The sequence below is a fragment of the Carassius auratus genome, linkage group LG28B (genome assembly GCF_003368295.1).
Source record: "Carassius auratus strain Wakin linkage group LG28B, ASM336829v1, whole genome shotgun sequence".
Classification (NCBI taxonomy): Eukaryota; Metazoa; Chordata; class Actinopteri; order Cypriniformes; family Cyprinidae; genus Carassius; species Carassius auratus.
Window position 1 is genome coordinate 8886155 of NC_039293.1, and position 16751 is coordinate 8902905.

Consider the following 16751-nt stretch of genomic DNA (forward strand, 5'->3'; position numbering starts at 1 on the left):
TCTACCTCCTTCGGTGGACTTTGCTATCCTATGTACTGTCAAAGTCTAGAGTTTTGCAAACTTGAGGGTGATGGATTGTGGTAGAAGGCTAGTTAGGTACTGCAACAAAGTTTAGGGAAGAAGGAGGTGGGAACCGGTGAACATTTAAACACAAATCTTTAATAAATAAATGAACGAACATGAAACGAAAGTAAAAGCAGCAGCCCCTCAAAGACAACTGCAACATAAAACATAATATAGCAACAACATAAATCCAGGCCTGGTCCTCTCTCGTCATCCTCCGTTTATCCTTTGACTTGAACCCTATCCTTTGACTTGAACCCTAAAGTTGAGAGTCTCAGGCTGGTTATACCATGACTTAAGTGCCCTTGAGCAAGGCACAAACCCCCAACTGCTCCTCAGGTCCTGCAGCATAAATGATGCCCACTGCTCCGGGAAGTAAACTAACTAATTCCGTATTTTCTTATAAAATTTTATCAAGGGGAAACATGTATATTGATAATAGCAGAGGACCTAGGACAGATCCTTGTGGCACTCCATACTTTACTGGTGATAATTGTGATGACTCCCTGTTTGAGTAAACAAAGTGGTATAGATCGGACAGGTAAGATCTAAACTATCTTAAAGCCCGCCCTTGAATACCTGTATAGTTTTCTAATCGATCTATGAGTATGTCATGATCTATAGTGTCGAACGCAGGACTAAGATCAAGTAAATACACTGTCTTTTTGGTGGTGGGGATGAATGGAACCTTATTGTAACATGTCTATTTTGACTCTTATTAAGTGACATACATTTATACAAAATACTGTAAAGTTTGATTGCACCCACAAGCCTTACATCAGCTTCAAAAGATTTTGGGAGTGTTTCCTTCTTAGACATTTAGTTATCCTAATTGTGGATTTTGTGAACGTTATTTTTGCTTTTAAAACCATCAGAGACACTGATAAGAGATCTGTGACCCACTAAGAGCTGGCCAGTTAATTTACATGTCAGATGGTTTTACAACCTAAAATCTCTGACAAAATATTGCCTAATCAGGTCTATGAAAGCAGGTCTGAAGTCACTCTAGGTTGAAGTGTGACAGAGGTGAGAGATGTACTCATGAACTTTGTGTCTCATGGGCAAGGTGAATAGATATTTCACATATAATGAATGGACTCACTATACATTATGTTAACTGACATTACGTTATACTAAGTTAAACATACGATTTTAATGTAAATATACAAATATATGTTTCATTAAACATACAGTGTCATATTATTTAATGTTATTTGTGACTTATTTTCCTACTCTTTGGCTTTTAATGGGTCTGGAGAATCGCAGGCATACAGTAGCCTACTGTATATGGATCACTGTGATACTTTTATGGGGCATCTTATTCTTTTCTCATGTGCAAAAAAATAATTAGTCTAAATAAGTGTAATAATATTGCTCTTAAGATTGTGTTAAATTTGTTGCTTTATTGCTTAAATAATGTTCCTGTCTCAGATTAATAGGCTGAAGAAGATTAATGATTCACCAAAGGGAGTCACATACATGCTGATGTAATCAGGCCAACCCTTACCTCTGATCAACTTTTTTATTTGTTTAGGACCACATAAAGTCCCTCCCTTTACACAGCTGCTATAAATGTGTGAGTGCATCAGCTGAGAAGCTCAGAGAGAAAATGGCTTTTTTCGAGTCGCTGCTGCAGTTTTCCAGCACTGGTACATTACTGGGAGCTTTGCTGTTGCTTCTGGTTTTGTATTTGCTTTCTAATGGATCTAAACCTCAGAAAGAAGGGAAAGAGCCACCGGGACCCAAACCACTGCCGCTGCTGGGGAACCTGCTGACCCTTGACCTCAAGAGACCCTTTGACACCTTTTTTGAGGTGAGAACTTGACTAAAAAACATTCAAATTCTAATAGTAGACGAACATTTTGAGAATTGTTTATAAATGTCTTTCTTTGTATTCTCCAGCTGTCTAAAACCTACGGGAACATATTCCAAGTGTCTCTGGGTCCCAAAAAAACGGTGGTCTTAGTTGGATACAAAACCGTCAAAGAAGCTCTTGTGAACCAGGCTGAAGAGTTCGGCGAAAGAGATATTGGACATAGTTTCAGGATAATGAATGATGAGCATGGTAGGATTCTTCTTTTTTTCTGCCTAAAATGAATGTGCAAACTGTAAATGCAAGACATTTCACAAAACAAATATGTTGCGAAAGCTTCCAGTATTCATGGCCTTTTCAGGCCAATGAAATATACTCTAATGTGTATGACTACTGAAAAAATAGATTTTCATTTGTCTCATTATAAGGTCGTTATTATTTGAGCTCATTATAAGGATTATAAGGATATTTGATTATGGGACTTTTTTGCTTAAAAATGCATGCTGTCTTTAATCAGTGAGTTATTGGTTCCCAGCAATAACTGGTGTAATTATTTTTTACTTATTTAAAGTAGCATATTAATTGATTTGCGAATAGATTATTCATTTATTAACCTGCCATAAAATGCTTTTAAAAAATCTGACATTTTAAACGTCCCAAAGGTCCAAAGTTAATCTACTCATTGCATAATCATTCTTTGCTAGATTTGCTGCAGACTCATTGTCAGATGTTTTTGTGTTGATCAGGGATCGTGTTTTCCAATGGAGAGAACTGGAAAGAGATGCGACGCTTCGCTCTCAGCAACCTGAGGGACTTTGGGATGGGCAAGAGAGGAAGTGAAGAGAAAATCATAGAAGAAATTCAGTATCTGAAAGGAGAGTTTGATAAGTTTGAAGGTACAAGCTGAGAAACACACACATGCAATCATGCTCTTAGTTTCTAAGATCCATTGAGAGATGGTTTGTTGTTTCCTCTTCACAGGGAAACCCTTCGACACGACACAGCCTGTGAACTACGCCGTGTCAAACATCATCTCATCTATCGTGTACGGCAGCAGATTTGAATACACAGACCCTCAGTTCACTGAAATGGTCGACAGAGCAAACGAAAATGTTAGGGTTGGTGGATCAATTTCTATGATGGTGAGTATAATAATTATGTTAACTAATTTTGTTCAAAGATACTATAAAACCTATTTTTTATGTACAAAACACCCATTTTGAAAGTGCATTTCTGGATTTCTGATCTTGTGTCCATTTCTAGCTTTACAACATATTTCCATGGTTGGGTCCGTTCCTGAAAAACAAAAGGATTGTTTTAAACAATATTATCAAAAGTAGACAACAGATTACAAAGTTGATCAATGCGCTTCAGGAGACTCTGAATCCACAGGAACGCAGGGGATTTGTCGACTCTTTTCTCATCCAGAAAGAGAAAGAAGAGGTATGTAATATATCAATTCAATTCAAGTTTTTCAATTCAGTTCAAGTTTATTTGTATGGCGCTTTTTACAATACAAATCATTACAAAGCAACTTTACAGAAAATTATGTTTCTACAATATTTAGTAATAGCTTATAAGTGGTGACTGTCAGTTTGTGCACGTATGACAGGATTTGTAGAAAAATGTATACAAGTCGTAGTCAGCCAGATGATGAACATTATTAATATTATTAAAAATAATTATTATTAAATGATTCAGTAACACTTGTAGCAATATTTGTTAGTTCTGTTGTTGATTCAGGGTTAGCATCAGTCCAGTGTTTTGTGGCCTTAGGGAGCGTGATGGATTGTAACGGGGTAGAAGGCTAGTTAGGTACGCAGGAGCTAAACCATTTAGGGCCTTATAGGTAAGTAATGATAATTTGTAACTGATACGGAACTTAATAGGTAGCCAGTGCAGAGACTGTAAAATTGGCTTCATTTTGGACTACCTGTAGCCTGTTTATTGAAGAAGCAGGACAAACACCTAGAAGTGCATTACTATAGTCCAGTCTAGAGGTCATGAATGCATGAACTAGCTTTTCTGCATCAGAAACAGACAACATGTTTCGTAGCTTGGCAATATTTCTAAGATGGAAGAATGCAGTTTTTGTAACATTGGAAATATGATTTTCAAAAGACAAGTTGCTGTCTAATATAACACCCAGAATTTTGACTGTAGAAGAAGTAACAGTACATCCGTCTAGTTGCAGATTGTAATCTACAAGATTCTGTGTAATGTTTTTTGGTCCGATAATTAATATCTCTGTCTTATCCGAATTTAATTGGAGAAAATTATTGGTCATCCAATCTTTTACATTTTTAACATACTCTGTTAGCTTATATAATTTAGAGGTTTCATCTGGTCTCGTAGAGATATATAGCTGAGTATCATCAGCATAACAGTGGAAGCTAATTCCGTATTTTCTAATAATATTACCAAGGGGCAAAATGTATGTTGAAAATAGAAGGGGACCTAGAACGGATCCTTGTGGCACTCCATATTTTACTTATGATAAATGAGATGACTCCCCATTTAAGTAAACAAAATGGTAGCGATCGGACAGGTAGGATCTAAACCTGCCCTTAGAGCCTGCCCTTGAATACCTGCATAGTTTTGTAATCGATATATGAGTATGTCATGATCTATGGTGTCGAACGCTGCACTAAGATCAAGTAAAACTAGAAATGAGATGCAGCCTTGATCATATTTCAATGATCCCCTTTACTCTAGTCGTCAAAATTTTCAGGGGGCTGATGAAAATTAGCAGTTTGCACAATATCTGAATAGTTTTTTTTTGTTTATTCAAGAGATTTTAACTTAAGTAACTAAAGGGAATAGATTGTGTGTATTTCATTTGACAGAAATCCAGGAAGAAGGACTCATATTTTCATGATGAGAACCTTATGATGTCTGTGATAAATCTCTTTGTTGCTGGTACTGACACCACAGGAACAACTCTGCGCTGGGGTCTGATGCTCATGGCCAAATATCCTCATATTCAGGGTAAAAACACAGTAATGTCAAGAGTTTTCCCTCAGTGCTGAATTTATTTTTCCACAATTTATTTATTTTAGTCCAAAGGAACAATTATGTTCTGTATTTGTGTGCAGATCGAGTTCAGGAGGAGATTGACAGAGTGATCGGTGGACGTCAGCCAGTGGTGGAAGACAGAAAGAAATTACCATACACAGATGCTGTGATCCATGAAACTCAAAGACTGGCAAACATAGTACCATTGAGTCTACCACATGTCACCAGCTGTGATGTTACCTTCAATGGATACTTCATCAAGAAGGTCTGTCAGAAGAATTAATATGTATAAGGCCTGGTGAAGATACCATGTGCATTCTGAACATTAAGGTTTTGTCTTTTCTCCATTTTTTAGGGCACCACTGTAATTCCTCTGCTGATGTCAGTTTTGAAGGATCCAAGCGAATGGGAAAAACCAAACAGCTTTTACCCAGAACACTTCCTTGATGAGAAGGGCCAGTTTGTCAAAAGAGATGCTTTCATGCCCTTTTCTGCAGGTAAAGTGAAACTTTAGTATAAGATAAAAAATGCTAAAGTAAAGAAGTATCTGTTCCCATCATACATAACCAACTAACTTTCAGCAACTAGGGTTAACTTCTCCAAACTGCAAATCTGTCCAAAAGTGTATTCCAGCTCTGGAAGATTTTGCAGGTCAAATCCATTAATTTCACACAAATTTCTGTGCTAAATACGTCCAAAACAACTCTATTAATATCGCTTGTCACATACACTTATAAATTACACAAATCATTTGAAACATTATATTTAATTAAAAGATTAAAGTAAAAAAAAAAATCCAATTAAAATTATATACTTGGACAAACAAAGTCCCAAGTTCCCAGATAGCATACGTACATCTGCAAGACGTCAAGCATTATCAGGGTAGTTTGCATTACTGGATATTACGTTCTTTCTACAGTTCTACTTGCATCTCAGCAGGTCACACCGGAAAGCGCCAGCTCCCATTAGCTCTGTTCCAAAACCTAGACAGCATTTTAATCCAACAGACCATTCAACTGTCTGTCTCTCTCTCTCATATTCAGGACGCAGGGTTTGTCTTGGAGAGAGTTTGGCCAGGATGGAGCTCTTCCTGTTCTTCACCTCCCTTCTTCAGAGCTACCGCTTCACAACTCAACCTGGAGTGTCTGGAGATGAGCTGGATCTCAAAGGAGTAGTAGGAATAACTTTGAATCCATCCCCACACAAGCTGTGTGCGATCAGACGCTCCTGAATGAAGAAAATATCAGCAGTCCTTAAAAGGTTATGGAAACCAAACATCTCAGCTCGTTTCAGAGTTGAATGACATCTGCACTTTTTTTTCTACTCATTCTTTTGAGTAAATGTGTGTATATATATATATATATATATATATATATATATATATATATATATATATATATATATACATAATAAGCAAAATGTGAAAGCAACAATTTCTGCAAACTCCTCAGATAAATAAAAGGTTGTAACAGGTCTAGGAACAAAACATTTTGAGATTATATTTTACTGAATGTTTTTACTGATTGTTTGGGGAAATAAAAGGTTGTTATAATTTGGATGCAAAATTAAATCAATAGTGACCACTCGCTATGCAAAATCATGCACTTTCACAGAGCATGCGCAGACAGTGGTAATTTTGTTATGACTACTTTTGTCTTTTTATGCCATAATTATGACTTTTATACAGTCAGCATGCAGCTTTTTAGAATAAACAGAACACAGGTTTACAAAAGAAAAACTATTTTATTTACATTATTGAAATATTTAGTTTACTGGACTTCTTTGTTAATAATTACAACATTTTTGAAATTTTTTTGACATCTGTCCATTAATTTATTAACAGTTATTGTGGTGTAAATTGTAGTTTTCTGCTTTATCTTCACATTATGCCATTAAAAAAAAAAAAAACTTCACAAATAGGTGAGAGATGCAATCATGAACTTTGTGCCAATAGGATTTGTGTTTTTCTGATTAAATCATTGTAAAGATTATAGTATAGATAACTACCAATAGTGTTTTGACATATCAGTATTAAACGTGCAGTATGGAATTTTTGGCCACTAGGGGTCACTCAATCAAAATAATAACATAAGACGTACTTTGATGACGTCGGGAAAGAGCGTAGGTTCATGGGAGTTGTTGTTCATTGGAACACGCGCCATGTCGCTCCCTATCATTCCTCACTCATTCTAACTTAGTATTTTGACAATCACGTCTTTTCGAACGGAGAGATATATGAATTATGAGACCCCTATCAAATCAACATTCCATCTAGCTAGTAGTAATATATGTTAAAAAACACGGTCGCATTTCGTTAATAATTATACTTACGTTATACTATGATATCGAACAAGTTAGTGAACTGCATTTGAAACTACTTTACCCAGCTAGATATAAAACAAATGTAGATTTACATGAGAGCTAGTCCGTCTACATTTTACACAAGACATCATCGTTTCACAAAATATACGGATAGATACAGTTAGCTGAATGGATGCATACCTGTTTATCAGAATGCAAGCGAGTTCGACATCTCGCTGTAGTTTCAGCTTGTCACAAAGCAACTCCAATATTTACCCGTGTCTTGTTGCTTCTCTTGTCCCAAAACCATCTCAGGTCATTTATTTCACCCATGCGTTTGCGCTTCACAGAACGTGCAGGCAAAGCATAATCATGATCCATAACCAAGTTATTGATTGAGGTTTAAATACGAATATAAACAATATAAATATAAAATATAATAGTCTCGATCAAGGCTAGCTACTACTTTTTCTTCTTCGTCTCTTCTTTGCTTCTGTTCACCTTTGTATTTGGCGGTTCCGCAGGAAGTTAGATAAACTAGAGGGGTCAAAGTTTATATGTTGCCATAGACGGGCGACAAAACGGAAATAAAGAAACGTGCTGTGTCTTCTAATTAAACTATAATTTTCTCCGGATTTGAAAGTTCGTGGAAACTGTCGGGATGATGTACAAGTACAGAACTAAAAAATATATATAACATAGATATAGTGATTTCTGCTATTTCTAAAGCAGAAAAAATTACATATTGCACCTTTAAAGCATAGAAGAGTTTTCATTTCAGTTCATTACACACACAAAAAAGATCTCTTAGTCAAAGTATAACACGTTTATAGCTGAACTCTTGAAAGAACTCTAGTTTTTGCATTCAGTTGTGCTACTTTTCCATTGTTTCTCTATGTAATCATGCACTAGATAGAGGACTTGACAGCTGTGCTTGAGTCTTGCACAAGTGCGGCTGTGGTTTTAGAAAGCTGTCGCTGCATCTGAAAACAGAGGCAGCCAACCTGTTGCCTCGCTGCCTTATCAGGCAATGACTTCTCAAGCAACATTTGCGCACAAAGTCACATCACAAAACAGATTTCTGACATGCTTGTGGTTCTGATATGATCTATGACAAAATCAAACAAGCTTTGGTGATAACCAAGTGAATATTTAATTTAATACTCATTTCTCGCTAGAGATAACATCAAAAGTGCAAAAAGTTGGTCATAAACACAAATTTACAGACCACCAAATGCAACTTTCAGATGCTACTTTTATTTTTGTGCCCGACCATCCTGGAAAGGAACATTTCCACAACTGGATTGTGGGATATCAAAGGCAGTGAAGGATAACTCTACAATATGCTGCCTTCAAAAATTAAACCGATGAAGGCATCTTAGGAGGCAGGAAGTGCCTTGATGCCTTGCTACCTTGGCATTTTGCAGCCTGTGTCAAGTTTAACATCTGCGTTCCTTACAACTCGGAAGTGCTTTAGTAAAATTATACACGTAACATAAAAATATAATAATAAAAAATCCTTCAAACATGGTCCCATCAAAGAGCCTCTTTTTTTGTATTTATAAATAAAAGGAGAGATGACTGAGAATTATTTTTGTGGTGAACTTAAATGCCACAAAATGCAGAAGTTGAACTCGTAGTGTACCTGGAGTATTTCCTTTATCAAAAAGTCTCAACATTTGTTTTTTGGTTATGAGATACAGGTCATGACATTTTCTGTTTCTGTGTTTGACTTGTTAATCATACTTTGAATGTTTGTTCATCTTATCTTGAGTTGAAAAAGGTGAAATTTAAAGAGTTGTTTGCAGATGGGGTTCAGGAGGAGATTGACACACTTTGACCAGCAGGCATCATAAGTGTGTAGTGTTTCAGTACTAGATCCATGGAAACTATTCGTTTGTTATCTTTCCATCTTATTGTAAATGAAAGAGCTGGCGTGAACTTAAGTGTCCGAGGCAGTGTCAGCAATCTCCATTTAGCCTTATTTAGCTGTGCAAAACAGTTTATTGTGCTGCTGGATGTTGTAGACTGGTATTTGTATTTTAAATCATTTTAAATGTATTAACATACTAATAAACACACTCATTTGAAGCACAATTGTTTTACTGATTTACCACAGTTTACATCAGATGTGAATCGCTGTGCTGTGGCTAATGAACTGAAGTCTTCCAAAGACACACGTCTTCTTTCCAAGAAAACTGCATTTAAAACCAGAAAATATACAGAATATAATACACTGGGTTAAATACTTCAAGTACAAGGCACAATACTATGTAAGAGTTTTCCATTTAAATACCCAAAACAGAACAGTGTTATATATTATACTGACTTGTGTACTTACATTATCGCAAATGTTTTGAAGAATGTTTAAATCCAGAGCAATTTTATCTTGTGACACAGACCATGTTTGTAGTGTCATTGTGTGCCAGTGACGTCATAACTCCATGAAAAGTCCAAAAATACATTTTGATTGAGTAACTTCTAGATCTGTGCTGACTCGAGCTAACTGTTTTGAGGGTGGGGAGAAATAGGCATTGTTCTTATTAGAAGAAGTTCAGTGTACTAATGCTTTTGAAACAAAGTAAAAGCCCTAAAAACAGTTCCTCTAAGTAGACACACACTCACTAGCTCAGCTGTTCTGGTTTAGAGGCGCTCCGAGGTTCGTTAGGAATGTGAGCAGCTCTGTGTGCTGTGAACCGTGTTCAGCTCCTCCCCTCAATGTTTTCAGCATGTTGAAACACGTTGACCTAAAAATTACTTTAACAGATTTCGTGCGAAGGCTCACGGTTGTTTTGGAAAGCTCTCTGACTATGGCTTTAGTGGAAACTCTTCTCACACATGTGTCCACCACAGGAGCTTTACTCGCTGCTGTGCTGTTGGTTTTGGTTGTTTATCTCTTCTCCATCAGCTCCAGCTCTCCAGAAGATCCTCCAGGACCCAAACCACTGCCTCTCCTGGGGAACCTGCACCTACTGGACCTCAGACAACTTCACATGAGCCTCTTCAAAGTGAGTTTCTGTCTCTTGGCTTATTTTTGCTTCACAAATATTTAATATATCATTAAAAAATCCTATTGTCAGTGGATTATGACAGGCTTGTTCTAATGGATTCCAACATGAGACAAAACAAAAACTAGATGCTGAAAATTCAGGATTGCATTTGAAGTTAGTAGTAAAAGAGTAGTAAAAGATTTACAAAGACATATTTGAGTCAATGACTTTAAATCTAAGGAACTTTCTGTCAGCGATTTTCCACTTTCCAAGTTCTTTGCCTGTTTTCATTCCAGTGCCACTAGAGACAGATCAATGCATGAGTAAGATAATGTGTAAATTTGTTTCACAGTTGTCCAAGAAATATGGGTCGGTGTTCACAGTGCATTTTGGACCCAAGAAGTTTGTGGTTCTGGCAGGATACAAGACAGTTAAACAAGCACTTGTGAACCAGGCGGACGAATTTGGGGAAAGAGACATTACCCCAATATTCCAGGATTTCAATCAAGGACTTGGTAAAACATCAGCATGACATAGCATATTGTGCTCGAATACATCACTGTTGAAGCTTAATCATTGACTGCAATGTTTTTCTCAAGTTATATTTTATGCTTGTTAATATATAATGGATCAAACATTTTGAAGCATAATAATCAGTACCCATCATCCTCTCTGGTGATTTATAAATACAAACCATGTTTCTCCGCAGGAATCCTCTTTGCTAATGGAGACAGCTGGAAGGCTATGAGAAGATTCGCTCTTTCAACTCTTCGGGACTTTGGAATGGGCAAAAAAATGAGTGAAGAGAAATAGTGGATGAGACGCGTTATCTGCGGGAAGTGTTTGAGAAGTTTCAAGGTAGACCACCTGCTTTTTCTTTTTTTTAATGCCACATTTTTCTAAATATTAGATTACTCTACATTTCTTCTCTGCTTGCATGTGTATTGCAGGAAATCCATTTGATACGACCCAACCGGTGAATTACGCCGTCTCCAACATCATCTCAGCTATTGTTTATGGGAAACGGTTTGAGTATGAGGACCCAATGTTTCAGAACATGGTGAACAAGGCCAACAAGAACATCCAGATGATTGGTTCTGTTGTGATACAGGTAGTCACCAGTCATTTGTGTTTTTGGTGCCATTCATTGCAGTGATGCTTCAGTAGCATTGAACATTTGTTCTTTTTCTTTTTTGCAGCAGTGCATTAGAAGAACCATTTTTTTGGTTCCCTGAAGAACCTTTTAGTGAACAGTTCTTTAAAAGAACCTTTTATTTTCTTTGTCCTTTTTTTCACTATAAAGAAACTTTTGTGCAATGAAATGTTTTCATGGAGCCATCAATACCAATAAAGAATCTTAGTTTTTTTAAAGTTATGTTTATATAATTTTTATTTATTTTATTGCAGTTTCAGCTTTGTTTGTTTCATTATTTCAACTTCAAGTAAATTAAATAGAGAAAGTTCTATTTTTGGCCTGTCCTGTGACATCAGTTGTTTTCATGGAACCATAACTGCCAATATAGAACTTTAATTTTTAAGAGTGTTATGTAAGCAATTTATAATTGTGCTGCATTTTGAAACGGTGCCAGTGAAAAACTTATATATATTGCAAGTATTATATGGTGTTTAATAAAAAAGGCAATCATACGAGTCCAATCAGAAATTAAAATATGAGAAGATGACCAAAAAAGCTGTAGGTACAGATCAAAGCTGTTGTGTGTCTCCAACTGCAGATCTACAACATGTGTCCGGCTCTTGGTCCCTGGATGAAGACGTGGAGGCTGCTGATGAAAAGTAGGGAAAGCCTCAGAAGAGAAATAAAGGAGCTGGTGTACGTCTTACAGGAGACTTTGAACCCGCTTGAGAGCAGAGGATTCATCGACTCGTTCCTCATCAACAAACAAAGCACACAAGTAAAGTATTACATTAATTTATGCTTCATTTTTGGCCAGCAACAGCTTAAACCTTTACCACTGGTGTTTGATTTTCAGTATTAAATTAACTATTCATTATATGCATGTGTTACATGGATCATTTAGCATTATCCTGAGGATGAAGTGTGTGTTTGTGTTTGATGCAGGATTCTGGAGAAACAGAGTCACACTTCCACGAGCAGAATCTGATCACTACTGTGTCAAACCTGTTTGCTGCTGGCACAGACACGACCGGCACGACGCTGCGCTGGGGTCTGCTGCTCATGGCCAAGTACCCTCACATACAAGGTCAGACGTCCAAACTGAGGGAGAAAAATATGCCGTTTCCATCAACACTTTCACATATGCTTTGTATGTTCTCTCACTGGTCATAGATCGAGTTCAGGAGGAGATCGACGAGATACTTGCTGGCCGTGAACCTGCATCAGAGGACAGAAAAAACTTACCATACACAGATGCTGTGATTCATGAAGTCCAGAGACTGGCTAATATTGTACCCATGAATCTCCCTCATATGACCAGCTGTGACGTTTCCTTCAATGGATACGTCATCAAGAAGGCTGGTCCTGCTTATGTGATATTATTACGCTATTTCTTTTTGCGTTACAGCACATAGTTTATTTAAACTCATTTTTCTGCGTTTTGAAAAGTAGTTTCTAGCTCAGGTTTGTGTTATTTCTTTTTTTTTTTATTTTTGCCCCGAATACTTTTTAACCCAAGCAAGCACAGCTGCAGTTTGGTTACATTGCAATACAACATTTTAAAGATGTACAGATTGTATATTTGAATTACAAAAAAATAATCAGTATCAACATACACATCTATGAAAATATATATAGAGTTTGAATATATATCATCATTTTATACAACCAATTTAATATAACTAACATATTAATATAATAATTTAATTATATAGGTCTTTTTGAGGTATTGTCTTTTTGATTAGCCTTTTTAGAATTTCTAAATATTTTTTATTTTATTTCTATATATATATATATATATATATATATATATATATATATATATATATATATATATATATATAAATCATTTAAGAAATAAAGTTTTATTTATATATATATATATATATATATATATATATATATATATATATATATATATATATATATATATATATATATATATATTGTTTTTTAACATTTTATGTAAAATAATGAAAATGTTTTTGAAAATGCTTCTGAATTCTAGGGGACGTGTGTTCTGCCGCTGCTGACGTCTGTGTTGAGGGATGAGACTGAATGGGAGACACCAGACTCCTTCAACCCTGGACACTTTCTAGACGAGAACGGTCAGCTGAGGAAACGAGACGCCTTCATACCCTTCTCTGCAGGTGTTGTGTTTTGACTTTGACATTAGACTGAACCTGATGTGAATGGCTTGATTGTCTTTTAGTAATTTTATGGACATCATTTTTAATTTGTCCTGATCCTGAATTTTTGAAAAGCAGTCATATCTTTCAGGGCGCAGGGTTTGTCTTGGAGAGAGTTTTGGCCAGGATGGAGCTCTTCCTGTTCTTCACCTCCCTCCTTCAGCGTTTCCGCTTCAACTCCTCCTCCAGGAGTGTCTGAAGAGGATCTGGAATCTCACTCCAGTCGTGGGTTTGACTTTGAACCCTTCACCTCACAAACTGTGTGCAATCAGTAGAACTGAAAAGTCAACCAAACTGATGCATCACTCACTGAAGTTCAGTTCAGTTTAATATTATCACATCTGTCTTCTGAGGGTGATGATGTTTAATGTTATGTTCAGTGCATAACTAATAACTCAAACTGAAGTTTCAAACAGTGATGTGCAATGAATATTCTGAAATGAGGCAAGCCTGACTGTTTAATTTTATAATTTTTGTTTTATGAATGCAATGTTCAGTTATACTTAATATTGACGCATTTTCTAAAAAAATTAGTAGGTATTGTTTTCTGTTTTGACATAAACATGTTCTACTGGCCATTATAGTGGGCCGATTGCCAAAGCGAGGGAGACCACCCCCATATTAGGTGCTGTTTTTTAAATTACAATTCATGCTAAACTTTAACAAAACAAATACTCCAAAAATGTGAAGGCTTTTAGTTGTCATTTTTCCTCAAGCTGCAGCTCCTTTTTCGGGCTGCTCTCTTCAGGGTGCAAGTATGCTCACTATACCACGGTGTCAGACTGTTTTCTTTAACCTCCTTAAGCGTAAAGGAGCAACTGTATTCAAAATGCTAGAAAAGAGAAGAGTCCATAGTTTCTGGTACATCATCAAGTTGTTCTGAGGTTTTGGATATGCTATGGAATTTGAATACATCAGGAAGATAAACTTATAAAGCATTCTTTTGTGGTAGAAGTGATGGTTGTAACAGGAAGTAGAATTTACAGATTTAGCTATATGAAGTTTGCACAAAACTAAATAATTATCTGAGATATCATCACCCTGGCTGCGTAATTTCAACACTATCAACATCAATTCCATGTGACAGTATTAAATCTACAGTATGATTTCGACAATGAGTAGGTCCTGAAACGTGTTGTCTAACACCAATAGAGTTCAGAATGTCTATAAATGCTGATCCCAATGCATCTTTTTCATTATCAACATGGATATTAAAATCACCAACTATTAAAACTTTATATGCAGCCAGAACTAACTCGGATGTAAAATCACCAAACTCTTTAATAAAGTCTGTATGGTGCCCTGGTGGCCTGTATACAGTAGCCAGTACAAACATCACAGGGGATTTATCATTAACATTGGTTTCTCTGGATAATGTTATATGGAGCACCATTACTTCAAACGAGTTATACTTGAAGCCTGCCCTCTGAGAAATCCTGAAAACATTGTTATAAATTGAAGCAACACCTCCCCCTTTACCTTTTGGTTATAACAGTAATCTTGGGGGGTGGACTCATTTAAAATAATGTAATCATCAGGTTTTAGCCAGGTTTCTGTCAAACAGAGCACATCTATATTATGATCAGTGATCATATTATTTACAAAAAGTGTTTTCGTAGAAATGGATCTGATATTCAATAAGCCAAGCTTTTTCATTTGTTTATCCATATTGCATCTGTTTTTTATTTGTTGACATCAATTAAATTGTTAATCTTAACTTGGTTTGGACGTTTTTTTGTATCTTGTCAACACACCAAGTTTCCGAGAGCCTGCTGAACTCGCAGTTCACAGCAGACACATTTGAGCAGAAGGATACTAACGCTCGGCTCCAGAGTGAAAAGCTGGTATGCATTGCACCTGCTGCTTCTTATACTCACGCTGTGATCAGTGGCAGCAGATTGGTGCAATAATTGCATGCCAATGTGCATTGGCTTGTTTAGTTTACACTCAGAGTAGATTGGTCTATCGAAGCAATATCCCAATTTGTCAGTCACCGACGTGATGTCGAGAGTGACCGACTGAAAGGGAAGAATCATTTTGTATATTTCTTAAAATATTGTTTTCATAAAAAACAAAGTCTTTGAGTTTTAATAATACGACAATGGTTTTCACCTGAATGAGTTAAAAAGAGAAATACCTGCTTAATTCATAGGAATGTAAGACATTAAACAAGTGCAGTGCATTGGTAAGAACATTTGAGCCCTTTGCAAATGCATGTGAAACGTGTTCAACATAGAGTAGACGATGGTTAAAGAAAATTATGTAAAATCATGCTTTGTGTATCATTACCCAACATTTGTTGACTTCAAATAAGAAAATGTTGACTTTGACATGTAGTAACTGGCTTTAAACCTACTTTTTGTCCTAGTTAATTTTCACCAGATCAGTTAATCAGTCCCACATATCATGTTTTCATTTGAAAACTCAGCCCTGTGGTAATGCCATATTATTGTGTTCAATGAAGACAAGAAAAAGCCCTCCACAGAATGACTGAAAGATTGAAGTCCTGTGAAAAGCAAAAGCTAAACTCACTTCGAAGAGGCTCATGTGAAGTTGTCTGAGGTCCAGTAGGTGCAGGTTCCCCAGGAGAGGCAATGGTTTGGGTCCTGGAGAATCTTCTGGAGAGCTGGAGCTGATGGAGCAGCAGCGAGTAAAGCTCCTGTGGTGGAGCTGCTAGGATCCATTTATTTTTACGATGACATCGAAGTAAAACTGTTTTAATAAATCATTTAATGATGATGTGTTTAAGAAACTGAAGCGGACAAAAATTTTCTACTTGAAAGTGTTTCTTTACCTGATGTTCACCTTAAATATCCTCTATATCACTTTATATAGATTTTAATAGTATTTTTACAGGCACCAGCCCTAAAAAACATAATGATGTCACAATAATTTATTTATACCTGCGTAACAACACTGAAATACTAATAGTCATTGGATTGAAAAAAGTAAAGAGCTAGAGAGTTTTGTGTTTTTGTGATTGCATGTTACACAAATTGTGTTCTTTAAAAGTAAAATGAAAGTAAATGAAATATAAAATTAATTAACCTTAAGGTCACAGGTTTGAGTCTCGGTGCTGGCAGGAGTTGAAGGTGGAGGCAGTGAATAAACAGCGCTCTCTTCCACTCTCAATACTCATGACTGAAGTGCCCTTGAGCAAAGCACTGAACCCATACTTGCTCCCTGCCGCTGGATCTATAGCTGCCCACTGCTTCGGGTGTGTGTTCATGGTGTGTGTGTGTGTG

The 16751-nt window shown here is 36.4% G+C and overlaps 1 protein-coding gene and 1 pseudogene across 1 annotated transcript; both read left to right on the top strand.

Moving 5' to 3' along the window:
- Nucleotides 1-1672: 1672 nt before the first annotated feature.
- On the top strand, nt 1673-6122 carry LOC113067397 (cytochrome P450 2K1-like). Its single transcript, XM_026239789.1, has 9 exons — nt 1673-1876; nt 1966-2128; nt 2623-2772; nt 2858-3018; nt 3140-3319; nt 4723-4864; nt 4972-5156; nt 5247-5388; nt 5935-6122. The coding sequence occupies exons 1-9, from the start codon at nt 1673-1675 to the stop codon at nt 6120-6122; spliced, it is 1515 nt and encodes a 504-aa protein (XP_026095574.1).
- A 3837-nt stretch (nt 6123-9959) lies between these two features.
- On the top strand, nt 9960-13836 carry LOC113067589 (cytochrome P450 2K1-like; annotated as a pseudogene).
- The last annotated feature ends 2915 nt before the right edge of the window (nt 13837-16751 follow it).

Bases quoted from the DNA above. Each gene is read 5' to 3' on its own strand.
- LOC113067397 (XM_026239789.1), top strand. From the start codon at position 1,673: ATGGCTTTTTTCGAGTCGCTGCTGCAGTTTTCCAGCACTGGTACATTA. The intron at 2,129-2,622 runs GTAGGATTCTTC...TGTGTTGATCAG, and splicing joins GATAATGAATGATGAGCATG to GGATCGTGTTTTCCAATGGA. The intron at 5,389-5,934 runs GTAAAGTGAAAC...TCTCATATTCAG, and splicing joins TTTCATGCCCTTTTCTGCAG to GACGCAGGGTTTGTCTTGGA.